At 44.1% G+C, this 26,195-nt stretch overlaps 1 protein-coding gene across 1 annotated transcript in view; it reads left to right on the plus strand.

Moving 5' to 3' along the window:
* Nucleotides 1-332: 332 nt before the first annotated feature.
* dlt (codanin-1 like protein dlt) overlaps nt 333-26,195 on the plus strand; it is a 28,311-nt gene continuing 2,448 nt past the window's right edge. Inside the window, exons 1-15 of the mRNA XM_080286744.1 lie at nt 333-415; nt 6,086-6,168; nt 7,469-7,640; nt 8,489-9,322; nt 9,440-10,919; nt 11,260-11,411; nt 12,517-12,684; nt 13,404-13,550; nt 17,816-17,866; nt 17,915-18,073; nt 19,985-20,143; nt 22,209-22,350; nt 24,054-24,184; nt 25,058-25,235; nt 25,744-26,081. Coding sequence (XP_080142870.1) covers nt 335-415; nt 6,086-6,168; nt 7,469-7,640; nt 8,489-9,322; nt 9,440-10,919; nt 11,260-11,411; nt 12,517-12,684; nt 13,404-13,550; nt 17,816-17,866; nt 17,915-18,073; nt 19,985-20,143; nt 22,209-22,350; nt 24,054-24,184; nt 25,058-25,235; nt 25,744-26,081 — 4,275 coding nt within the window. The 5' untranslated portion in view covers nt 333-334. The remainder of the gene's footprint in view (nt 416-6,085; nt 6,169-7,468; nt 7,641-8,488; nt 9,323-9,439; nt 10,920-11,259; nt 11,412-12,516; nt 12,685-13,403; nt 13,551-17,815; nt 17,867-17,914; nt 18,074-19,984; nt 20,144-22,208; nt 22,351-24,053; nt 24,185-25,057; nt 25,236-25,743; nt 26,082-26,195) is intronic.

The raw sequence follows: 26,195 nt of genomic DNA on the forward strand, positions 1-26,195 counted from the left end.
TCTGATGAAGGCTGTTTCAAGGCCATTTATTTATTTATTTATTTGTTTGTTTATATATTTATTTAGTTATTTGTCAATTTTTCCTTCCGAATTTACTTGGCTATAGAGACACCTGTAGACAGGTGAATGAAAATAAAATTGGTGGTAGCCTAAAATAAAAAGGTATGAAATTATAGTAGTTGAATTTGTACAATATACTTAGCAGATGATTAACAAAGAAAGGAAGCGAAAATATAAAGCAAGATCGATTAAACCGAAATATTCAAACCGAAAAATTTTTAGCCGAAATAAACATCGCACGTGTTTTGGTTTTCGAACTAGTCAAGAAAATAACATGGCAGCTGTGTTGGACCTCCTGCTGCAGGGGAAAATAACGCCACATGACCTTATTTCCTGGCTGGATGGCGGTGCTGTGGTACGTGATGCTGTGGTGTATAATTTCTGATAATTTAATCGTGTTTGAGTGTGGGTGTGGTGTATATTTATTGTTTAATTGATGTGTATTCTTCCCTTGTCAGTTCCCTCTCAGCATACAAGGTAAAATATGATCCATGAGAATCTATTCATTACGACGATTTTGTTCTTGCCACCAGACGATTTTGTTCACCTTCAAAATGATGTATAACTGCATGTGTTATTGAAAGTTGTTTATAAACCGTCATTTCACTAACTCCATCTTGAGCTGAGGCAAATCGTATGGAGGTAATAAGAATAATGCAAAAAAAATCTGATTCAAGTGGATAATTATGGTCAAAAGAATATTAATGGATGTTATGATTTTTTTACCGGTACTTATTTATTGGGGGAAGCAGCCTAGGTATATATATAGAGAGATTTATTTATTTTATTATTATTTTTCTGGGTTAGGTGGAGCTACAGTTGTATGTTGCAGAATGTTTGTGGCGTAAAGTAAAATTAAAGAACTGTTATTCCAGAGGTCTTTAGCAATTTCATTTCATAACTCCATTTCTTTAGTCCAATAAAACAATATTGCAATTTTTTCACTATAAAATACTTGATTATCAAAGTGCTAGGTGTGAAAGACTTGTAAATGCATATTTCTGAAGTAATTACCGTAAAACCACCCGATAAATGTGGGTTTTACCTGAAGCAGCAGAAGGACCTTACCAATTCAGTTGCTGTTACTCCAGTTGTTTTCTGTATTTTCCTATTTTTGTGGTGGTAAACAATTATTTGCACGTGCCCTTTTTCTTGTGTTACCATCATGTTCCTTGTGCCCCACCGACGTTTGGTGCTAAACCTTACCTTGATTCTTGGTTTAGTTAGGTTAGGTTAAGTTGCTTGGTTAGCTTTGGTTAGGTTAAAATGTGGTATTATTTTACAAGTTGCCAGTATGTGGTTCAGGGATATTACCACCGTGAACAAATAGTATGATACCTAACTCTAAGGTAAGCATTCCACTGCAGCTGGTTAGGTTAGGTTAGGTCAGGTCAGGTTAGGTCCAGAAAAATATACTGCACAACCAGGGGGGTATATTGGCAACTTGTACAAATTTACCTAAAATCTTGGGTTAGGAAGAGGTACTAAAAGGTGACTGGGACGTGTGATGGAGGTGACGGCCAATACACTCAAGAAATAGTTATACAGCAGAAGGAACATGGCTAAAAACAATAGGAAAATAAATTTAGCATGTAATATTCATTTACCATCCTAGAAATAACCAGAAAAATATAAAAACAATCAGGAAGAAGAGGAACTGATTTGGTAAGGTGCTTCTGCTGCATAAAGTAAAGCGTATGTTTACCAACTGCAACATTTTTACAGACACACCAAGTCTAACACTGCCTAACCTAACTGTGAAAGCAACATTCATTGGTTGTTATCCTTACATCATATTACGGTAGTGTATTTCTGCAGAATTTGGGTGTTGCAAGTGAATTAACATACTGATACTGTAACAAGCTGGGGGGAGGGCAGTCAAATGACAGGGGACAGGGTGACATGGAGCCAGTTTGTTTGTGACTACCACATATGGGAAAAATCTGTCTGGCTTTAGATATATAGAAAAAGTGAATGGCTTTATAATGAAATTTTTCCTTATTATAAAGCTTTCAGTATTTGTCAGTTGAAACTGTTCTAAATTGTGTGTGTAATATAATTGTCAGTTTTATAAAGCTGTTTCAAAGTGGAATTTTCTTCTGTATATTATTTGAGAGAGTGATTTTAAATGTCTCTTCATTTCCCCTTGAAAGTTAGTTCCGTCATTTTGTACTAATGGTAATAAAATGCAGTCATATTCCTACTGCAGACTTAGCCTTTTGTTGGCAATTTTTAAGTTCACTTGGTGCAGATCTGCCAGCATCCTAACCATGAAGGCCACATACAGTTGGCCTTTTCTACAGGTTTCCATTTTTGGCATTAATTTTTGCTATGAAATACGTGGTTAATTAAAAAATATATATATTAAGGTTCATTTGCTACCTGTAAAGCTGATTTGCTATTTTACTCTATGTACAGTATCTATTGTGTTGGTTTGGGTATGTGGAGAGGGTGTTTGAGGACAATTGGGTGAGGAAAGTGAGACGTGTGAACATCAGGGATAGGGTTGTGAGAAGCAGACCACTGGGATAAGAGACTGACTAGGGAGGCTGCCAGAGATTAAGAAGCATGGAGAGTCACCATTAGACGACCAAGACCAACGCATACGAACACCCTGGAGCCTTTATAAACGATACGATATGATATTCTACGTAAAAAGTTATGATATTTTAGAATGTGCAGTATTCCAAACTTATAACAAAGACTGCCTGTAGTCATTTTAGTTTTATTTGTACAGGTTAGGGCTGAAGCATGTTAAGGTTAGGACTGAAGTGTGTGATGTTCATGGTTTGGTCAGGTCTTTTTGGGTTAGGTCTGTTAAAAATACTGTAATTGCTAAAGACCTAACTTAAACATAAAAGCCACATACTTTTTTCTTTGGGGGGGGGGGTGTTCGTAGTTTGGTTAGGAATGTTTAGGTTCAGCTTATTTAGTTGCTAAGTACCTGATGTAACCATGAAAGCCACATACAGTACTTAGGGCTGAAGCATGCCAAGGTGAGAATCAAGGTGTGGTGTTCACAATTTGGTTAGGTGTTTATAGGTTTGGCTTATGTGATATCCATCTATACATGAGGCTGTGCAGCTTAATTACTAAAATGTGTATTCTTCAGAGTACTGTATCAAAATGCCAGCATGGAGTACTTCCATCAGGTGATGATGATGAAGAAATAGCAGGAGAACTCCTATGCACAAAATTTACAATTGTTCTTCCTACATGTCAACAAGTGGTTTGGTGAAGGTTTAGTGCCCCTCCCTGGAAAGCAACCAGCTCAAAGACAAATGGCCATCCCTTATGAGGTCATGGCATCTGTCTGTAGAGAGATATTTTCTTTCCCAATAAACTTCCGTATAATGTAATTGTCATTTGCAATTGCTGATACTTCAGAAAAGTTGCAGAGAGGCATAGTTTTCAAGCTATCAACCATACAGCCACCAGTTTTACACGCAAACCATGGCAAGCGGTCACCCACCATGCAAGACATTTAGGTTTACCTGTATTTGATTTCAAAGTCAGTTCATCACTAATCACTTGTCCCAGCTAACCTGACCTAAAATGATGTAAGGCACCCTAACATAATTTAACGAAACCTAACATAGGACAACTTAACCTAACCAAATTCATCCAAACATAATGTAACCCAGCCTAACCAGAATGATTTGGGGATGAATGAGTTTCGGGTTTGAGTCAGCCCATTGCCCTCTGCTGGACGCTCACATGACATCAACAAACCTGACTTCCTGGTCTTGAGTAACACGGTATTTTTGCAGAATTTGGGTGTCATGAATTATACAATCTTTAGTAACAGTTTATATTTCTGCTGCTCTCTTCATGGGGCAACACAGCATTAGATGATGTATGTATGATTTATATACTTCAGCTGCATCTGGGGTGTCATAAATGCACTTATAATCATGAATGGTAATCCCTGCAGTAAAACTTTTGTCATTTGTTAATGGGAGCTCCTGCAGTTTGTCCAAGAAGGCTGACAGCTGCACATACAAAGCCATTAAAAAAAAATGAACAAACTCCGTAGATCAGTATTTACAGTGAATACATCATAGGATTCATTGTAATCATTGTCATCATCATTCTGCCTCTTTTCCCACTCACAGATGGGATAGAGAGTGAGAGACTAACTATGAGAGTGTATGTGGGTGAGGTGTAGGGCAGGGAGAGGGAGGGGGAGGCTGAGGATAAGATGGAGTAGAGAGGTATATGAGAGAGTAAAGTGATGGTTATTGAGAGAGAAGGTGACCCTCAGTGTGATGTTACAGTGAATGGAGAGAGATTGGAATTGATGAGAGAGTTCAAATACCAGGGTACGGTGATAGAAAAGAGAGGAAAATGTGCAACAGAAGTTGAAAGTAGAGTGACACAAGGAAGGAAAGTAGCTGGTGCAATGAAGACCTTGATAAGAAACAGAGGCTTGAGTGTTGCTGCTGCACGAGGCTTACATGAAGGAGTGTTAGTGCCAACTTTAACATATGGATGTGAGACTATGATGTGGCATGAAAATGAAAAGTCAAGAGTAAGAGCAGTGGAGATGGGACTGCTGAGGATTGTATGTGGAGTACAGAGAGTGGATAGGATACAAAATAATGTGATTTGTGAAAGACGTGGAGTGAGGAAGTCTGTGGACACCAAAATTGAAGAGAGTGTACTGAGATGGTATGGTCATGTGGAGAGAATGGATAACAATAGTGGTGAAAAAGGTGTATCTGAGCAAATTTGAAGGAGGGAGGAGGCGAAGTAGGCCAATAAGAAGGTGGAGGGATATGGTGGATGAATGTGTGAGGAAGAGAGGTTTGGAAGTCAGTGAGGCTAAAGATCTGATGAGATCGAGCTGGCTGGATGACTATTGTGAGGGGAAGTGCATGATCAGGGAATTTGGCACCCCATTTTAAGGTGACAGTGTTCAGATTGACTCAGTCAGATAGGTATATTTGAAGCTACAGAACGTCATGAAATTTTTTAGCCTATCTGATAGAGCCAGGATTCTGGGGGCTTGAATGATGAATGAATAAAAGCGTGGCCTATTGAACTGGGCAATTTTGGGCTGTCTGGACGTTGCTACTCCTCACCCTGCCCTAGGGTGGGATAGGAGGTCTGGATGATGATGATGGTGATGTTGATGATGACATCCATCCATCCATAGCCAGATGCCACAATCGGGTAAGGGGTGACCGTTTGTCTTTGAGTTAGTTGTTTTATAGGGAGGGGCACTAACCCTCTGCCAACCCACTTGTTGACAAGTAGGGAACACACGTGTTGATTATATGGTTACCACCCAGCGTTGTAAATGGTTTCCTGGCTTACAGGAAATCATTGGGCTTGTCACTCAATGTAAAGCCACCTGAAAAGGAAAGAAGAGTAATAAAAAGTGACAGGAAAGATGGAAGAAACAGGATGAGGGGAGGATAGACACGGAAAAAGAATGATAAAGGTGAAGGAAGAAGTAGGCAGCACTACATCAAGTGAGTGGATATAAGAGAATATTAACGTGTAACAAATGTGCAGAATCAATTACTAAAGAGAAGTTGTTGGGATATCTTGAAAGCCTGACCGCATCATTAGGTGGGAAAATGAGTGATGATAATAATGATGACAATAATTATGTTGATGGATGATGGTAGTGATGATGATTCATGATGGTTGTGACAATAGATTATGATGACAATGGTGACGATTGATGATGATGATGATGATGGATGATGGTAGTGATGATGATTGATGATGGTGGTGAAAATAGATTATGATGATGACAGTGATGGATGATGGTAGTAATGATGTTTGATGATGGTGGTGATGATAGATTTTGATGATGATGATTGACGATGATGAGTCTCCCAATATTGTACTTTGTCTTTCCTTATGTGTGTGTGGTACCTCACACCTTCCGTAAGTGAGAGAAAGGTGGGGGTGGTGGTGATGAAGGTTGTCATGGTGATAGAGTTTTCATCAGCTGTCATGTACTGTTAAATAATTGTGCGTAATAAGTTTTCCTTCCTTTTGTCTCCTGTAGGATGAAATACCGGAAGATCTGACACCATTTAGAGTGGAGTTTGTGCCGGTGTTCCTTAACTTTCTTCGGGATCAGTCAAGAGAGTGAGTATGCAACAATTTCACTAAGCCCCAGGTGGTATAGTCACACCAATTTAAAACAAAGGTTTGGGTGGGGTCTGGCGCTGGGTGCACCCATGCCATACTTCCTAAACGAGTGATGAGTAGATTCTGTTATATATGTAATAGGCATCACAGATAGGTACACACATAATAATACAATATAAATGTTAGTATTCTAGCATATCGAAGGAAGGTAAACTTGTTTTGCATATGGCTCTTGTACATCAATAAAGAAACGTGGCATACATATTTTACAGTGTTGCTGAAAAAAATGTAGTTACTTTTACCGACTTTCACGGTAGTTCTAAGTTGGGTAAGTAATGTAACAATTACGTTTATAATATAACTTGAAGGAATCAGTAGAACATACACTATTTTTCTTAATAGAAATAAATAAGTTAAAACACTCACGAGCGGCAACATCCAGGCCCATACTGGGAATTGATCTATTGGAGGGAGATTTAAGCTTCTGTCACTTGCTTCCACTGTTCATTATTTTGGTTATATTTATAACTTAAATTAGTTTGTCTTTACACACACACACACACACACACACACACAGAAGTGGGTGAAGTCATGTCAGGCCAGGTGGCGAGATGTGAGCGGCGAACTCTAACGGTGTCAGGTCAGCCACTAACCAATCAGAGTATAGGAAACAAGGCAACGCTGTACGCCGGGAAATCCCCGGCTGGACTCCACCCAAACCTTGGTTTTAGATTGGTGAGACTATAGGTGGTGGTGACTGCCATCCACTCACTCGATGTAGTGCTGCCTGCTTCTTCCATCTCCTCTGTTATTTTCTGTCTCTGCCCTCCTCTCCTATTTTCACCATTATCCACTCACTTGATATAGTGCTGCATGCTTCTTCCATCACCTCTGTTATTTTCTGTGTCTGCCTTCCTCTCCTGTCATTTTTCACCATTATCCACTCACTTGATGTAGTGCTGCCTACTTCTTCCTTCACCTTTATCATTCTTTTTCTGTGCCTGTCCTCCCCTCATCCTATTTCTCTCATGTTTCCTGTCACTTTTTATTATTATTCTTTCCTTTTCAGGTGGCTTTACATTGAGTGATAAGCCTAATGGTTTCCTGCAAGCCAGGAACAGTTTAATCCATATCCTTTGTACAAATTTATGTCAGTGTGTTGCAAGAGAGTTTGGTTTGGTTAGGTTTGGTTTAGTTTGATTAGGTTTGGTTAGGTTTGGTTTAGTTTGATTAGGTTTGGTTAGGTTAGATTAGGTTGAATCATGTAATCTTTATCCTTTGTATTGGTGTATTTCAGTGTGTTACAAGAGAGTATGGTCCACGGGGCATCACCAGCCAAGGTCCCCAGTTCCCTGCCTGTCACCAAGTACGTGTCACCAGGCAAGGCCACCGCGACCAGAACACAAGGCCGCAGACAGCCCCACCAACACAGGGTCAAAACACTACAATTCTCCAACACCCCTGTTAAGGTATGGCTATGGCCAGGGATATCTATCACTGTGTCTATCTGTCTGCCTTTTTATCTACTTGTCAGTCTGCCTCTCTCTCTCTCTCTCTGTTCATCTGTTTATCTATTTATCTACAGTACAAAATGAAAAACTGACTAAGAGGGTGTATGTAGGTGAAGTGGAGGGAGGGAGAGGGAGGGGGAGACCGAGGATGAGGTGGAGGGATGGACTTGAGAGGTATATGAGGGAGGGGGGAGAGCAGTCAAATGGTAGGTGACAGAGCGACTTGGAGGCTTTTTGTCCACAGCCACCCTTTGTGGGATTAGCGCGTCTGGCTGTATCTGTCTATCGTTCTATCTGTGTCTTTGTCTGTCTGTCTGCCTGTCAGTTTATCTTTTTGTCTGTCTATCTATCTATCTATAGCCAGACACCTTAATCCCATAAGGGGTGGCCACAAACAGACCACCTCCATGTTGCCCTGTCCCCTGGCATGTTGCTGCTCTTTCTCCAACTTACAACTCTGTCTCTCATATATCTCTCCACCTCATCCCTCCATCTCATCCTCAGTCTCCCCTTCCCTCTTCCATCCCCCTCCACCTCACTCACATACACTCCCCTAGTTAGTCTCTCACTCTCCATCCCTCCATCTCATTCTCAGTCTCCTGCTCCCTCTCCCCACCTCCACCTCACTCATACACACTCTTCTAGTTAGTCTCTCACTCCATTCCTCCATCTTTTCCTCAGTCTTCACCTCACTCACATTTACTCCAAGTTAGTTTCTCAGTCTCCATCCCTCCAGCTTACATCCCTCTCTCTTGTATTTATCATTTGTATGAAAATAAATAAATAAATGTGTTTTTTATTTCCAGGATGTTGGAGGCAATGGAGTGCACAGCCACGTTCCTGAAGTGGGTCATGTTTTACGAGAGAGGGAGTTGTTGACATCCACTCCACGCTCGGGGCACAGGAGGGAGTCTGGTTCAGGCACCCCAACCCCCCGCAGCACCCTAGACCCCAGGGACACCTCTAGGGGGTCTTATCACAGGGGCAGGAGGCAGGGTGGTGAGGGCAGCGTAAGGCACAGTGGACAGCGGCTAAGTCTTGGAGATTTTATCACCCCGGATGTTATGGTAAATAAGAAGAAGAGTCCTGGAGGCAAGAATCTGAGCAGTGCTTGGTCCCTCAGTCAGCCCAGCCCGCCCTCAGTGCTGGATTTCAGTGACCAAGACGCATTTCCAGTGGTGGGTACGCCCGCCCCCTTACATGATCGGCAGCAGAAACGCCGCATCAACCCCACCCCAGTCTCAACATCCGGCAGACGAGGAGCCCAGGGGAATGGGTTTGGGGCCAGGGCTGTGTTTGGCGAGGCACAGAGTCACGGGTCGTCATTCCTACACCACCAGGAAGCCGGATCCAACACCCTAGAGGAGGAACGTAAGCTACTTAGACAGGAGCGCCTTAAGAGACAGGGCGACAGAACAGCCAGTGAAAGTCGGACAGATGGACCCCAGGAATGTCACCAGCCGCTACCAAAGATGTCAAACAGGGTCCCGGAAATTGTGGAAGCGACCCCAAACCTGGTCAGCAAGAGAGAGACTTTAAATGTCCTAGCTAGAGTGTATGCTGACCTCTTGCTGTTCAACCTTGCCCCTAACATAATGGTGGAGTTCTATTTCCTGATGCAGCTTCTTACTATTCGCATTGTACGGACTCATAATGGTAAAGCCGTCAAGGAAGGGGGGGCTGCGAACAATGACGCTCAGAGTGATAGTGAGAGAAGCAATCTTAAAATATTGAGAGAAGAGGGACCAGATGCTGAGAATGAGAAAAGTGAGAGTGAAAAACTTGCCTTTCGTTCTTCTGTTCTTGCCAGTATTCACAACTGTGTGTATTTTGCTGTAAGTGTATTGTGTCTTTCATGGGACCTGGTTTGCTTGTTTGAGCGAGGAACACTACAGTTACTCTCGGACCATCCCAGTGTGGCTGTGTTTTCAGAGGAGCTTTATGATCGTCTCCTGGCCCATCTCCAGCTCCCTTGCCCACCTCCAGCCCTTCCCAAAGCCAAGTCTCCCATCGCTAGTGTGTCATTTCAGTCAGATACTGATAATCGCAATAATTTCCCAAGTGATCAGGCATTTCAGGTGTTCCGAAAGCAGCGTGACTTGTTCTACGAGATGTTGCGTGTGTGGGAGGGCAGCCATCTCACCCCAGGCTGGAGCTTCAGTCATGCGCTTGGACCCCGCATCAAACAGGTCCTCAGCATGCACCCAACTCCAGCAAACCATGCACACTTTGCTCGTCTTTTCCAGTCTCAGTTGCTCACCATGTGCACAGGAGATCAGGCTTGTCCGCTGTCTCAAGATGAAGAGGATTTGAATTTCCTGACGGTCCTTCGCGTCCACCATCCGGGGAAATATCAGCGGCTTTATGAGCGGCTGGTGACGCCCTCCAGGTTAGGCGGCCCCTGTCCTGTCCCAACATTCCCTGGTGCACAAGAGTTCTTCAGGGCATTCTTGGTGACGGCTGACAGTCCTGCTTTCAACTGTCACCTTAGAGATATACTGACGGCGGAAATCACATCAGCCAGTGAGCAAGAACTGGCTTTTGCCGAGAGTCAGGATGGCAGTCCCCTTGACAGCCTGGGTCGAGATGAAGCACGCATGGCCGTCCTTCGCCTTTGCATTTTAGCCAAGTTTCTGGGTTTTCTGGAGTTCTTGCCGTACCAAACCTCCGAGCCGCTCCCAGAGAAGGTCACGGCATCCCAGGTGGCGCTGCGAGGGCGTGTTCAACCACCAATTAACCTGTGTGGGGCCCTGAGGCATTCGGCGGGCATAGGGCAGCTGGTAGTGTGTGTGTCGTGGGTCGTTGAGCTGCTTAGTATGGTTGACTCAGTTGCCTTACACTCCCGCCACTACCTCACAGTGGTCATGGCACTCATTGCTATCTTCAGACTCCTCTATGTCACCAGACCACACAAGGATCAGCATATTTGTCCCTTTTGTCCCAACCAAATGCCACAAAATGCACAATCAACATTCTCACCATCGTCAGCCTTCTTCCTCAAGCTTGTACTCGGATGGTTCTTTGACTTGCCAAATTTCCCAGACGGTCTCTTCTTTGCCGACCCCAGTGAGGCGGAAATTGACCAATCTGAGTACGGCTTGACCCTCGCCACCATCAACTCCAACTACAGTCAACGATGTGTCAACTGCCTAAGAATGGTTACATTGCCACTTGACTCCACACCTGACTCTGAACACGACATGACCACCAAGACACCTTCAAAGCAGCATTATCAAGGTACTGTTTTTTGTTTTATTCATTTATTTATTTATTTATTTTCTTTTATTTTGAAGGATGGGACTGGAGTGTATTGGTGTTGTGATGAGGAGGCGTAGATTGAGATGGTTTGGGCATGTGGAGAGGATGGAGACTAACAGTTGGGTGCAGAAGGTGAGAAGTGTGAACGTAGGGGTTAAGGTTGCTCTCTGGACCCCACCTTACCCCAGCCAAGGGTGGGAAAAAGGGTACGGATGATGAACAGTAATAATAATAATAACGACGATAATAATTATACTACTACTACTGCTACTAATAGCAATAATGATAATAACTCTGTCTCTCTTTGTCTCTACATCAGGCCACTCACTCTCACCGCTAAAGACGCCATCAAAATTCCTCACCATCGGCATGCTAGCCAGCCCACAGGTCACCCCAAACAAACCCTCTGATGCCCAGATCTCACCGGAGCTGGTTGTTTCGCTTGATGCTACCGATTTTGTTGACCATCAGGTGAGTTTCAGATCTTTATTTGATTTACAAGATAGCTTAAAGTAGTCTCCTAATTTAACTCAGAGGAATTGCCATGTGTGTGTGTGTGTGTGTGTGTGTGTGTGTGTGTGTGTGTGTGTGTGTGTGTGTGTGTGTGTGTGTGTGTGTGTGTGTGTGTCTGTCTGTCTGTCTGTCTGTCTGTCTGTCTGTCTTTTAGCTTAAGTTGTATAATTTAACCAAAATGAATTACAGTAAACTCTCAATTATCCAGCATAATTCAGCCTGGCCCTATGCTGGTGAAAGCAAAACACTGGATGTCATATAGTACCCCCCCATTGGCTCAGTATTTGGTGTCAAGCTGGATATTGCATTACTAAACACTTTCCCATGAGTAAAAGATGAAAATTAAGCATAAAATACAATAAAATAAGGACACAGTTCAGTAATACAGCGCTGGTTGACTACCGTTGATGAGCCGGTTGATACACTTCAGCGCTGGATGTTGCATAGAACTGCCGGTTATGTCCTGTTTTGGCACCAGATATTGCATAATTTTGCCAGATATTGCATTAGTAGAGCTGAGGGTTTTCTGGACTATTTAGCCTAAGTTCTGGTATTTAAGTTCTGTAATAGTGTCAGTCCCATATTGTTTAATGAAGAAAAGAAAGAGTCCAAGGCTGAGTGCAAAAGCTCTCCCTTTTAAAGAATCTTTTAATAGAAAGCCAGATTCATGAGACTTTTATTGTGAGATTTCTGGAGATGCTGTTAGAGTACCTACACCTACATACATACATACATACACACCAGTACATACCCACTTACATAGATACAAACATACATACCCACATACAGTACATACACACAAAATTCATACATACATATGTACAGTATATTCGTACATACATACTGTACATACATATATTCATACATACATACATGCCATAGCATCCATCCATCCATCCGTACCTACATACATATGTACATACATACATACACATCCATCCATTTATCCATACATACATACATTGATAAATACATACATGCATACATCATCCATCCATCCATCCTTATCACACATGTAATGGCCAGGCATTTGTACAAACTCCTGCCCTCCCCGCACCAACAGATGCTGACTCTTTGCTGTCCGTTTGTGAGTGAACTGAAGAACCTGCTGAGTCAGTATGGTGTGAGTCAGGGTGGTGTGAGTCAGGGCACCAACAGTTATAGGAAAATTACCCCACTGACCACCCCGGCACGGCCCCCATCACCAGCACACACCGGAAAACATCTGCAGGTGCGTTTGGTTGGGTTTTGTTGCGTTTGGTTTCCTTTCATGTTGTCTCCTTTTGTTTGGTTTCACTTCATTTGTTTTGTTTTGTTTTGTTTTTTAAGGCTTCATCGTGCACGCATCCGTCAGCCTTGTGGTCACTTCTCCCTTGGGATCCACATTACTAAGAAGCACCATAGCCCACTAGACCACCAGGCTCCTCATTTTACATTACTCTGTCTATGTATCTATTGCCAGATGCCTTAATCCCATAAGGGGTGGCCACAAACAAATCACCTCCATGTCACCCTGTCCTTTGCCATTTCACTGCCCCTCCTCAACTTACACCATCTCTCATATACCTCTCCACTCCATCCCTCCATCTCATCCTCGGTCTCCACCTGCTTCTTCCCTGCCCTCCATCTCACACATTCACTCCTAGTTAGTCTCTCACTCTCCATCCCCTAACTAACACCCCCCCTCTCATAAATCTTATACTCCTTCCCTCCATCTCATCCTCGGCCTTCCCCTCCCTCACCCCATCCACCTCACTCACACACTCCTAGTTAGTCTCTCACTCTCCATCCCCCCAACTAACACCCCTCTCTCTCATACACCTCTATACTTCATCCCTTCATCTCATCCTTGGCCTCCCCCTCCCTTGCCCCTTCCACCTCACTCACATGCACTTCTAGTTAGTCTCGCATTTTTTCATGACTAATTGCCTCATTTTCCATCTCCGTCAGCTTCAACTGGAGGACAATTTCTTCCACAACCAGCCGTCATCCGTGCGAAAATCAACAGACTTCGTAGCGGAGCGAATTTCCTCCAACGTCATCAAGACTGTCCGCACCCAGATTCTCCCTGACCTCAAACGATCCGCCCTTGCCCAGGTTTGTGTCGTTAGGCTGTTTTGTGGGGTGTTGTAGGTGTAATTTAGTGTTGTGTAATTATTGGTGATGATGATGATGATGATGACGATGATGATGGTGGTGATGATGACGATGATGGTGGTGGTGGTAATGATGATGATGATGATGATGATGGTGGTGATGATGACGATGATGGTGGTGGTGATGATGATGGTGGTGGTGATGATGATGATGATGATGGTGGTGGTGATGGTGATGACGACGATGGTGATGGAGATGATGATGATGAATTATTGATGTTGTTCTGTCTGTCTGTATATGTCTATCTATAGCCAGATGCCTTAACCCTTAATAGGTATGAAGTGGCCACAAACAAATCACCTCCATGTCACCCTGCCCCCTGTCATTTCACTGCCCTCTCCCCAACTTACACCCCCATCTCTCCTATACCTCCCCACTCCATCTCTCCATCTCATCCTGTCCTCTTCTGTGTTACATAAATCCATCCTATATCACTGTCTTTCTATCTGTCTGTTTATCTATCTGTCTATCTATCTATAGCCCAACGCCCTAATCCCGCAAAGGGTGGCCTCAGACAAAACGCCTCCAAGTCACTCTGTCACCCACCATTTGACTGCCCTCCCCCCAACTTACTCCCCCCTCCCTCATATACCTCTCAACTCCATCCCTCCACCTCATCCTCGGTCTCCCCCTCCTTCTTATCGCTATCTATCTATCTATCTATCTATAGCCCGACGCCCTAATCCCGCAAAGGGTGGCCGCAGACAAAACGCCTCCAAGTCACTCTGTCACCCACCATTTGACCCCCCTCCCCCCAACTCACCCCCCCCTCCCTCATATACCTCTCAACTCCATCCCTCCACCTCATCCTCGGTCTACCCCTCCCTCTCCCTCCCTCCACCTCACCTACATACACCCTCTTAGTCAGTCTTTCATTCTCCATTCTCTCCACATGTCCAAACCACCTCAGTGTATTTCTCCTAATCTTTTCAACCACATCCACATCTACCCCACAACGTTCCTTCACTTCTTCATTCGTCAACCTGTCCCTCCACGTCACTCCACATGCTCCTCTCAAGTAACTCATTTCCACTGCTCTCACTCTTGACTTGTTCCCCTCTTGCAATGTCCACGCCTCGCTTCCATACGTCAGGGTAGGGATCACAATACCATCATGCAGTGACTTCTTAACTTCCATACTCACCTCCCTATTTCTCATCACTGCTTTCAGTGTACCAACAACCTTTCTTCCCTGCTGTACCCTTTCACGTACTTCATCCCCCAAAGTTCCATCCTTACTCATCACACTACCCAAGTACTTGAATGCACTCACATTCTCCATATCCTCACCATCCAACCTCACTGCACACTCTGTGACTTCATTCCTCTCAAACACCATAACTTTACTTTTGTTTACATTAACTTTCAGCTTCCTCCTCCTACACACTGTCCTAAATTCATTCACCAAACCTTGCAACTCCCATTCATCTTCACTCAACAATACTGTATCATCAGCAAACAGCAACACCAGAAGCTTCCAAATCTCACCCTCATTCATTAGGGCCACCCCCACATCCACTGCCCTACCTTGTACCTCCTTTACAACCCCATCCATATATATATTAAACAGCCATGGAGACATTACACACCCCTGTTTCAGTCCCACATTGAGATCAAAGAACTCACTCAGCTCACCATCCACTCGCACCGTAGCCCTAGCTCCCTCGTACATACTCTTCACAGCACTCAACAGTTTCCCCTCCACTCCATATATTCTTAATATCTTCCACATACCTTGCCTATCTATTCTGTCATAAGCTTTCTCCAAGTCCATGAAGGCAGCATACACTTTCCTTCCCTTCTCTAGATACTTCTCCACTAAACATCTTAGAACAAATATCTGATCTACACACCCTTTTCCCTTCCTAAATTCCCCTTGTTCTTCTCCAACTAGCTCCTCTGTCATATGCCTAACCCTATCAATGAGTATTCTAACATATATTTTACCAGTCACACTAAGAAGGCAAATACCCCTATGGTTACCACATACTTCTCTCTCCCCTTTTCCTTTGTACAGAGGAACAATTATACCTGATTTCCAGTCCTCTGGAACCCTTCCCTCTTCCCAAGCCAATCTACACAACTTCCATATCCACTGCACAACAATCTCACCCCCATACCTAAGCATTTCACCACACACTCCATCAATTTCTGGGGCCTTTCCCAGCTTAATCTTCTTCATCGCTTCCACTACTTCCGCCCTACTGATCTCTTCCTCCCTCCTCTCGTCTCTTCTTCTCCCAGCCATTCCCCAACCACTTGTACTCACACTGCTCTCACTCTCTACATTCAACAAATCCTCAAAGTGCTCCTTCCATCTCCTCAATTTCTCTCTTCTCCACCAACAATCTATTATTCCTATCTTTCACTCCCTTACTATTTCCCCTTTCACACTGCCTGACTTTCTTTACCTCCTTCCAAAACAATTTCTTACTCTCCCTCCATTTCACACTCAGATTCCTCCCAAACTCTTCATCCACTTTCTTCTTACTCTCCTTCACCAGTCTCTTAACCTCCCTTCTCCTGCTCACATATACCTCTCTCTTCTCTCTCTCATCTTCTCCCCTACCTCTACTCGCCAACCATTCACCATATGCCTTCTTCTTTTGTTCCACAGCTCGTTTCACCTCATCATTCCACCATGCTGTCCCTTGCACACCCTTGCATCTCCTCCTCACTCCACAAACCGCCTCACACGCTGCGCTTATCTCTTCCGTGAATATCTTACATACTTCTTCCACCCCTTCCATCTGCTCTAGCTCATACCTTCCCAATCTTTCTTCCACTATGCTCTTATACTCTGTCCTTTTCTCACTATCTTGCAATTTCTCCACTCTTCTCACAGGAGCTGCTTCCTCCTGTCTTCCCCTTCGCCTCCTCAACCACTTTCTTTGCAGCTCTACCTTGGCCATCACTAAGTGATGGTCCGAGACTCCATTCCCCCACCCTCTCCACACCCTTGCATCCAACACTTGTCTTCTCATTCGCTCATCCACACACACGTAGTCTATCATTGCCTTTCGTTCAACAAGTTCACCATCCATCCTCCTCATTACTCTCCATGTATACCGGTGGATCATCTTATGACGAAAGTAGGTGTTGGCTATTGCCAACCCCTTACCAGCACAGATGTCCACCAAAGCACTACCATTCCCATCTACTTCAGCTGGCACACCCCACTGACCAACCACTCCATCCACTCGTACATTCCCAACTTTGCCATTCATGTCTCCAATCAACAGCACTCTCTCGCTCCTCTCAAACTTGTCCATACATGCTTCTACTCGCCCAAAACTCATCTTTCACTCTTGCCACTCGATCCTCTGTTGGAGCATACACACATACAATCGCCCATGCTTGTATACCTACTTTCATCCTCACCCATACAATCCTTGCACCCACTGTTCCATACTCTCTTATATTCTCCTTCCACTTCTTGCTTATCATCAGACATACTCCCTCTCTTGCCCTCTCATTCTCACTGATTCCCGCACATATACCTATACCGTATTCCCATTCTCTCATCCTTTCACCTTGCCATTTAGTTTCAGTCAATCCACATATATCCACTTTTGCATCCTCAAGCACCTGGACAATCTCTCTCTCTTTCACTTCATCATTCACTCCTCTCACATTCCACGTTCCTACCCTCAGAATGTCCTTTGTCCGTTCCTTAGTCGTCAACGTATGGTCCGTCCGGGTCCGAGGCGCTTTATTTGCTTTTTTAGTTAGTTCTTTTTACTGGGTGGGGCACTAACCCACCACCAACCCTTTTAGTCGCCTCGTACGACAAGCAGGGATACTGGGGGAGTATTCTATACTCTGCATAAATAACTTAGAAAAAGACAATAAAGGATGCTCCCTGATGCCTTTTCCCAGGTGACTTATTTTGTTTATAACACCTTACTGTCCAATTCTATGTTACATAAATCCCACCAATATCACCATACTCTGCATAAATAACATACAAAAGGATATGAACCAGCCAGAAATAAATCACTAAGGAAGAGGTGTTAGGGAGCATCCTTAACTGACAAGATTACCAACATACAAGGACTGTCTGAAGGCCACCCTCTTTGTTTATTTTGGCAGATTAAGCAGTTAGTCAAATTAACCAGCCATATCCAAAAATGAATCACTAAGGAAGAGGTGTTAGGGAGCCTATGCAAATTTTCTGAAGGTTGCCTCATCGTTTATTTTCGCAGATTAAGCAGTTAGTGGAGGAGCAGATGCAGACCAGCCCTCAGCACTCCCCGGTCACCCCAGTCACCCCGACCACCCCAGAGCAGAGGAGCCGCGTGGAGGGCATCATTGAGGTGGTGGAGCGGAAAGTGGAGGCGCTGGGGCAGTGGGTGGCGGTGGAGGTGAGGCAGCAGTGTACGCAGCTGACCCGCCAACAGTGCAGCAGTGAACACATCCTGCCTGCCCTCACTGTGTTGCTGCCACCCGATTTGTCAACACAGGTGGGTTAGAGTCTTATTACTGCCACATCTGTCCAGCCATCTATCTGTCTCTCTGTCTAGCCATCTGTCTGTCTGTCTGTCCATCTGTCTCTCCATTTGTCTGTGTATCTGTCTAACCATCTGTCTGTCTGTCTGTCTATCCATCTATCTGTCTGTCTGTCTTTCTATCTATCTATCAGTCTATTCATCAGTCTGTCTATCCATCTGTCTGTCTGTCTTTCTATCTATCTATCAGTCTATTCATCAATCTGTCTATCCATCTGTCTGTCTGTCTATCTGTCCATTTATCTGTCTGTCTATCTAGCCAGATGCCGTAATCAGGTAAGGGGCCATAGAGGTGGCTGTTTGCTTTTAAGTTAGTTGTTTTACGGGCAGGGGCACTAACCCTCCACCAACCCACTTGCTGACACGTAGGGAACACCTGCTGGTTGGTTATATGGTTACCACCCAGCGCAGTAAATGGTTTCCTGGCTTACGGGAAGCTATTAGGCTTGTCACTCAGTATAAAGCCACCTGAAAATAAGGAAGAGTAATGAAAAGTGACAGGAAAGATGGGAGAAAAGGAAGAGAGGAGGACAGACACAGAAAAAGAATGACAAAGGTGAAGGAAGAAGTAGGCAGCACTACATCAAGTGAGTGGATTATGGTCGCCACCACCTACCACCATCGTTCTAGCCACATTGATAAAGTAGTGTAGATCTAGTGTGAAATAGTAAGCCACATAAGTAACAGAAATGAGTCTTTCCAGTGTAGCATGTGTAACCAACAGCTGTAAGCCATAGTGGTAGGCAACACTTTAATATGTACTTAAAAAAAACAACCAGTACATACAACACACACACACACACACACACACACTAATCAGAGGAGAATTTCACCCAGTCCCTCTGTAGTCTCTCCTGCCATGAGAAGTGTCCACCTGATTATTAACCCCTGGGCTGTGACAACCCTAAACATTTACTGTATCCTTGGTGTGGGAAAACTGGTTAAAACAACTGTGTTCATCATGTGTTTTGAGCCACGTAAACCTAACCAAACATCTGTTTATCGATAGCCCGTCGCCCTAATCCTGCAAAGGGTGGCCACAGACAAAACACCTCCAAGTCACTCTGTCACCCACCATTTGACTGCCCTCAACTCATTCCCCCCTCCAGACATGATAACATTTTAGTCAGACAATGCTTACACTCCACGCTGATGATTTGCCATCCACTCATCAACCATAGGCATGCAGTAGGTGCAAAAAATGACGTAAAAGTTAACTGTATTTCACGCTGTTCTTCCAAAATGTACGACGCTGTCTACCGATTGGCATTTCCGGAATGCTATATGCAGCCGAGGGGTTAAACTGATGAGGAGACAGATTGCAGCTGACAAAGCAAAGTTATTGACGGCAAATGAAGTTGTAGAGCACCCGAGGTTGAAACAGGCATGACTGATACAATGTTTGCCCTGATGTTTGTGGGTGCACCTCCATCAGGATCGTACGAAGGAATCGGATAAAATGATCGTAAGAAGGAATCAGATATAGTGATTAGTGATATAAAACTGAGTGTTAAGGAGACACCCCTAACATTTACACTGGCTAAGGTTCTCTGTGATAATGAGTTCTCCCACAATTATGCTTTCTTTTTCCTTGTTTGTGGATCCTACCTCACGTTGTGTTAAGGGGTATAAGGCTGTGGTGGTGGTGGTGGTGGTAATGATGATGATGATAATTCTTTTTCTTAGTTTCTTAATTGTACCTTATCCCATCTTTAGGTGGGAAAAAGAGGTTGGGATGATGATGATGATGACTAAACATGTCCTTATAATATTTTTTGTTTTTATTGATTTATTTCTTTTCTAGGGTGTGGAGGTGTGCAGGAAGGTAGTAAGCAGTTTTTATTGATTGATTTATTTATTTTCTAGGGTGTGGAGGTGTGCAGGAAGGTAGTAAGCAGAGTTAACCAGGACAAAATCGCATCCTGGGCACAGACTCACCTCACGCCAGCGCTGTTCGTCAAAGACCTCTCTGTTGACGCTGACAAGATCATACGCCAGGCACAGAAGGCTGCCGATCTGCATGCTGTGAGTAGGCAACATGGACAGACAGACAGATAGATGAGTTTTGTAGACAGACAGACAGACAGATAGATGAGTTTTGTAGACAGACAGACAGACAGATAGATGAGTTTTGTAGACAGACAGACAGATAGATGAGTTTTGTAGACAGACAGACAGACAGATAGATGAGTTTTGTAGACAGACAGACAGATAGATGAGTTTTGTAGACAGACAGACAGATAGATGAGTTTTGTAGACAGACAGACAGATAGATGAGTTGTGTAGACAGACAGACAGATAGATGAGTTGTGTAGACAGACAGACAGATAGGTGAGTTTTGTAGACAGACAGACAGATAGGTGAGTTTTGTAGACAGACAGACAGATAGGTGGGTTTTTAGAGAGAGGCAGACAGACACAGACAAATAGATGAGTTTTGTACAGAGACAGACAGATAGGTGAGTTTTGTAGACAGGTAGGTGAGTTTTGTAGTGAAAGACAGATGAACGGAGAGGCAGACAGGCAAATAGGGGAGAGACAGACATTCAGATAGTTACATGGAGAGACAGATATATGAATTATGTGGAGAGACAGACAGGCAGATGAGGGGAGAGACAGACAGATACGTGAGTTATGTAGAGAGACTTAGGGACAGACAGACAAATGAATTATGTGGAGAGACAGTCAAGCTAATGAATTATGTGGAGAGATAGACAGACAGATGAGTTATGTGGAGAGAGAGATGGCAATTGAAGAAGCTAAGGAATGTTGTGGTATGGTTGTGGATGTAATAGAAAGTGTTAGGAGATACTGAGGTGGTTTGGCCATGTGGAAGGGATGGAGAGTGAGAGATCTACAAGGAGAGTGTATGTGAGTGAGGTGTGGCAGGCAGGGGAAAACCAACAATGAGATGGAATACAAAATGCAAAGGAATACAAAAGAAAACAAACAGCAACAGATCCTTTTGTGGCTGGAGGAATGGAGTAGAAAGATATATGAGAGAGGGGGTTTTAAGTTGGGGGAAGGGCAGCGAAATGGCAGGGGACAGGGCAGCATGGAGGTGATTTGTTTGTGGCCACCCTTTACAGCAAGAGGCGTCTGGCTATGGATAGATAGATATAATGACAGAATAGAGTGTTATGTGGAAGGAAAGACAGACAAATGAGGAAGCTAAGGAGTGTTGTGGTGTGGATGTGGATGGGCTGGAACATGTCAGGGGAGTGTGGTGGTGTTCCTCTCCCCCTCCTTGAATTTGAATACATTTTAAGTGGAAGATATGCAGACCTTTTTCTGTAAGTCACCTCTGTTACTGTTGCACCTAAAGGATACTTGATCTATGGGAATATACTTGTGTAGTTGTATATGTGGCAGGGATGGTGGTTTGAGCATGTGGAGGGGAAGGGGATGACAGTTAAGTGTGCAAGGTGAGAAGTGGGAACTTGGGAGTAGGATTGAGAGGCAGACCGAAAAACACCTGGGCCGAGGTTACAGAGTGTGATCTTAGGGATAAGCGAGTGAATAGAGAGGCTACCAGAGATGGAGCAGCATGGAGAGCCACCATTAGGCACCCAAGGCCAATGCATGTAGGCATGTTGGAGCCTTAATAATTGAAACGAAATTATCCCCTCTTACTCAGTGCTACTTGGATGGTTTGGCCGAGGGTAGACAAAGAAGATTGGGGAGTGGAAAACTGAGTGGAAAGTAGAGGGATGCAAGCCATGATGAAAGGGTTAGTATTGCACACCATTGCACAACACATTGCAATCTTCAGCATTAAATTGCAGTGACTCCCTTTCTGTCCAGCCTAGAGTTAGGACAGTGATGATGATAATAATTCTACTTTTGAGTATTCCCACCATCCTTAGGCAGGGAAGAGGGTGATGGTGGTGGTGATGATGATGACGACGTTGACAGTGATGGTGATGATGATGATGATGGCAGTGATGATGATGATGATACTACTTTTCAATATTTTCACCATCCATAGGTAGGGAAGAGAGTGGTGATGGTGGTGGTGATGATGATGATGATGATGATGACAGTGCAGACAACGACAGTGACAATAATGGTGATGATGAATTCTGTTGCAGAACACATTGCAGGCCTCAGCATCAGCGTGCAATGATTCAGTCCTGTCCAATCCTGAGTCAGCCGATACGTCGTTAACAGGAGCAGCGGACAAAACACAACCCTCTCTCACTCCTCTCTCTCCAACGGACTCCATCATGGCATGTGAGTAGTAGGGGTAGTAGTAGCAGTAGTAATGGTAGTAGTAATAGTATTTTTCTTTTCCAGTGAGGTATACCAGGCTCCGGGAATGCATGTAGGCCAGTAAATTGCGTCCCAATACATACAGATGTTATGGAACGTAATAGGCCACATTACAGGCGGCATTACTAAGCTCTTTGCGATCGTAAAAACATAAGTCACGGGTGCGAAGGGGTTAAGGCGTCAGGCTATAGGTACATGGAAGTGATCAGGAAACTACCAAAAAATTCCCTGTCAGAGTTCCGTCCCTATGTATAGAGCCGATTCACCATTTCCCCCCTGATTTGTAGCAACAGTTAAATGGAAGTGTATAATATTTGGCAGCACAACAACACAACCTGTGGGGCTTGACTTGAGAATGTGGCCATGTTGGTGTGGCCTGTTAATAGTTCATAGTTCTGTATCACCCCATCCTGTGTGGAAAACAGTTTGGGATTATAATGAGAATGATGATGACTTATTTGTTTAGTTTTTCTTCTGTATTTTTATGTATTTTATTTTATCTTTATATTTTATTTTTTTAATTATTTTTTCCTTTGTCACTGGAAGTGACTCATGATGGTTTACATCACTGAGTTCTGTAGTATGAAGAGGCTTTCTCATGGGTAGCACTGCATAATTCCTGTAGCCACTGCCAGGGCGGCGCTGGTGTAGCGGCAGCCATGTTACACCATGCTTGATGCCTGCATTATTGTACTGAGCTGCTCTGTGAGTTTTGAAAGCAGCTGATGATTCAGGAAAATATAGTGCCATGGTCCACAGTGCAGCTTACGGATACAAAAATGGGCACAGGAATTCATCGAAGAGAGATGGCGTTACATTTCACAAGTAAGAAATATATCTTGTTGCTAATTCTATAACATTACTGCCCCCTGGGATGGGGCGGGAGATTCTTCCCCAGTATCCCTGCATGAATGTGGGCACTAATAGGGGCCTATTTATCTCCAGTTTTTCTCTCCATGTCCTCTTCTCTTCTGTTTCTTCCAGCCTTTATCAATCTGGACATTCGGTTCCATGGCATATAATATAGTCTAAGGACTTCCCACACCATTTCAGCACCATTACTTCGACATAAAACAGCATCAACATCACGATCGTTTCAATGTTAATACCACACTGTCTTTCCCTTTCTGCCATTACCTTTCTCAGCCTTAGTGCCATAAAGGGTAAGTTCTGCACTGCAGCAACCTATAGTGTTGTTTTATTCACATTGGCTAAATGTATCCCATATAATTTGTTGAACTAGGCTGAAAAAATAAATGATCCAGATACAGTATGTTTATGTATTGTAATCCACAAATGCGGGTGTTTCAACATGGCCGTCAGAGTCACACACTCGTGGTGGAGATAGTCTCTCCATATTATATAGGGCTCAGTGGTTTACATCCAGGGAATGGTTGGGATGTATTGGAGGAGGAGGAGGAAAATAATGATGATGATGATGATGGTAAAAAGGAAGGTAATTATGATTTTTTTTTTTTTATAATGTGTGTGTAGCAACAATTGTGACAGTGAGGAGGAGGGGAAGGAAGGTGATGATGATGATGACTGATGATGATGATGGTAAAAAGGAAGGTAATGATTTTTTTTTTCCTTTTATTCTGCCTGTAGCAACAACTGTGACAATGACAGTGATGATGATTTTTTTTTGTTTCCCCCCCTTGCAGCGCCAGTGCATCAGGTACAGCCGTTTCCCCGACGAATCATCCCATCCACACCCTCAGAGGAGCTGGTGTCCCTGGCCACGGAACACGACCACACTGCCCCGGCCCCCTCGTGTGTCCTGACTGCTGTGAAGGTGCGGCGTGTACTGCAGCAGCATCGTTAGCATCATCATCATCATCATCATTCCCATCATTAGCATTGTCATCATCATCATCATCATCATCACCACACTGCCCCGGCCCCCTCGTGTGTCCTGACTGCTGTGAAGGTGCGGCTTTTACTGTAGCAGCATCGTTAGCGTCATTGTCATCATCTTTGCCATCACCATCATTATTAGCATTGTCATTGTCATTTTCATCATCATCATCATCATCATCACATTGTCATTTTCATCATCATTATCATCATCATCATCTGCTTCTTTTTTTTCTTCCTCTGCAGCATCATCATTAGCATCATCATCGTTGTCTTCGTCATTGCCATCATCATCATTAGCTTTGTCATTGTCATTTTCATCATCATCATCATTATCATCATCATCACACTACCCCTGCTCCACCAGCGTACAGTAGTCTCCCCCTCCGCCTCACTCACATACACTCTTCTAGTTAGTCTTTCACACTCCCTCCTCTTCAATCTCTCTACTTCATCCTTTCATCTCATCCTCAGTCTCCCCTTCCCTCTCCCAACCCTCCACTTCACACAGTCTCTCACTCTCCATCCCTCCATCTCATCCTCGGTCTCCCCCTTCTTCTCCCTGCCTCCACCTCACACGATCTCTCACTCTTCATCCCTCCATCTCATCCTTGGTCTCCCCCTTCTTCTCCCCTTACACAGTCTTTCACTCTCCATCCCTCCATCTCATCCTCAGCCCCTGCACCTCACTCACATACACTCCTAGTTAGTCTCTATCCCTCCATCTCATCCTCAGTGTTACCCTTCCTCTCGCAACCCCACTTTTCTCACACATGCACTCCTAGTTAGTCTCTCCATCCTCTCATTTCAGGAACTGCTGCGTGATATTACCTCGACGCCTGCCAACCACCTTCCAAATCTTGTGTGCGGTACGCGGGTTCACTCCGTGCTTTGTGACATCCGAAGCGCCCTGACCCGACGGCAAGACGTCACCCTGGCCGTCACACGTGCCCTTGAGACCCTCAGTGTTGATCTGATGGTGGCCGTTGGTGAGTGTGTGTGTGTGTGTGTGTGTGTGTGTGTGTGTGTGTATTTACCTATTTGTAGTACACAGAAATTGAGTTAAGCTTGTGTTGTCCTGTCTCCAGTCTACTTTTAAACACATGGATGTTCTTTGCCGGCACCACCTCTTAGTCTAAGTCGTTCCAAATACTTATGCTTCTATTCGGGACACTGAACCTTTTAAGATCACTAAGACATCTACTTTTCCTCAACTTGATGCCATGACCTCTGTCCTTCCATCATCCTGCACAAAATGATCCTCTCTATCCACCCTTTCCAATTCTCTAACATTTCTAAATATTGTGATCAAGTTACCTTTTTCCCTTCTCTTGTGCAGTGTTGGTGACTTCAGTGTGTGTGTGTGTGTGTGTGTGTGTGTGTGTGTGTGTCCTTTAGTGTTGATGTGATGGTGGCTGTTGGTAAGTGTGTGTGTGTGTGTGTCCATGTAATATCCATACTTTTTTTTTGTTTTTTATTTATTTATGTATTTTCCAGCGGTGTGTCTGCCATCACTCATGACCCCAGAGCTTCAGAAAACATTCATCTCTCTCTGGAAGCCAAGAACGAATCAATCAAGGGCAGGAAACAACCCAGAAGCAAGCCCAAACATGGATGAGGGAGCTACAGGTCTACTGGCGGCTCCGTCTAATCTCGGGTCAATCTTGTGCCCTAGAACAGTGATGCTTTTGGGGCAGAACGCGAACCTAGGTCACCAGAGAGAGTCCTGGCAGAGACTGGAGGAGATAACGACCCGACTGCTGGCCAAACGACTCCTGACTCCGGCCATGCTTGTTGACCACTGTGTTCCCTTGTTGAGGCACACCTGGCCGCAGGTGTGTTGAGCTGGCATCGTTAGAATTAGCTTCGTCGTCAGTATTATTATTTTCATCTGTATAGTCATCATCGTCATTGTCATCGTTGTTGTCATCATTATCAGTATTTTCATC

This window comes from Coenobita brevimanus, chromosome 113, assembly GCF_032717465.1.
Source record: "Coenobita brevimanus isolate Jiangsu-jjx chromosome 113, ASM3271746v2, whole genome shotgun sequence".
In the NCBI taxonomy this organism is placed as follows: domain Eukaryota; kingdom Metazoa; phylum Arthropoda; class Malacostraca; order Decapoda; family Coenobitidae; genus Coenobita; species Coenobita brevimanus.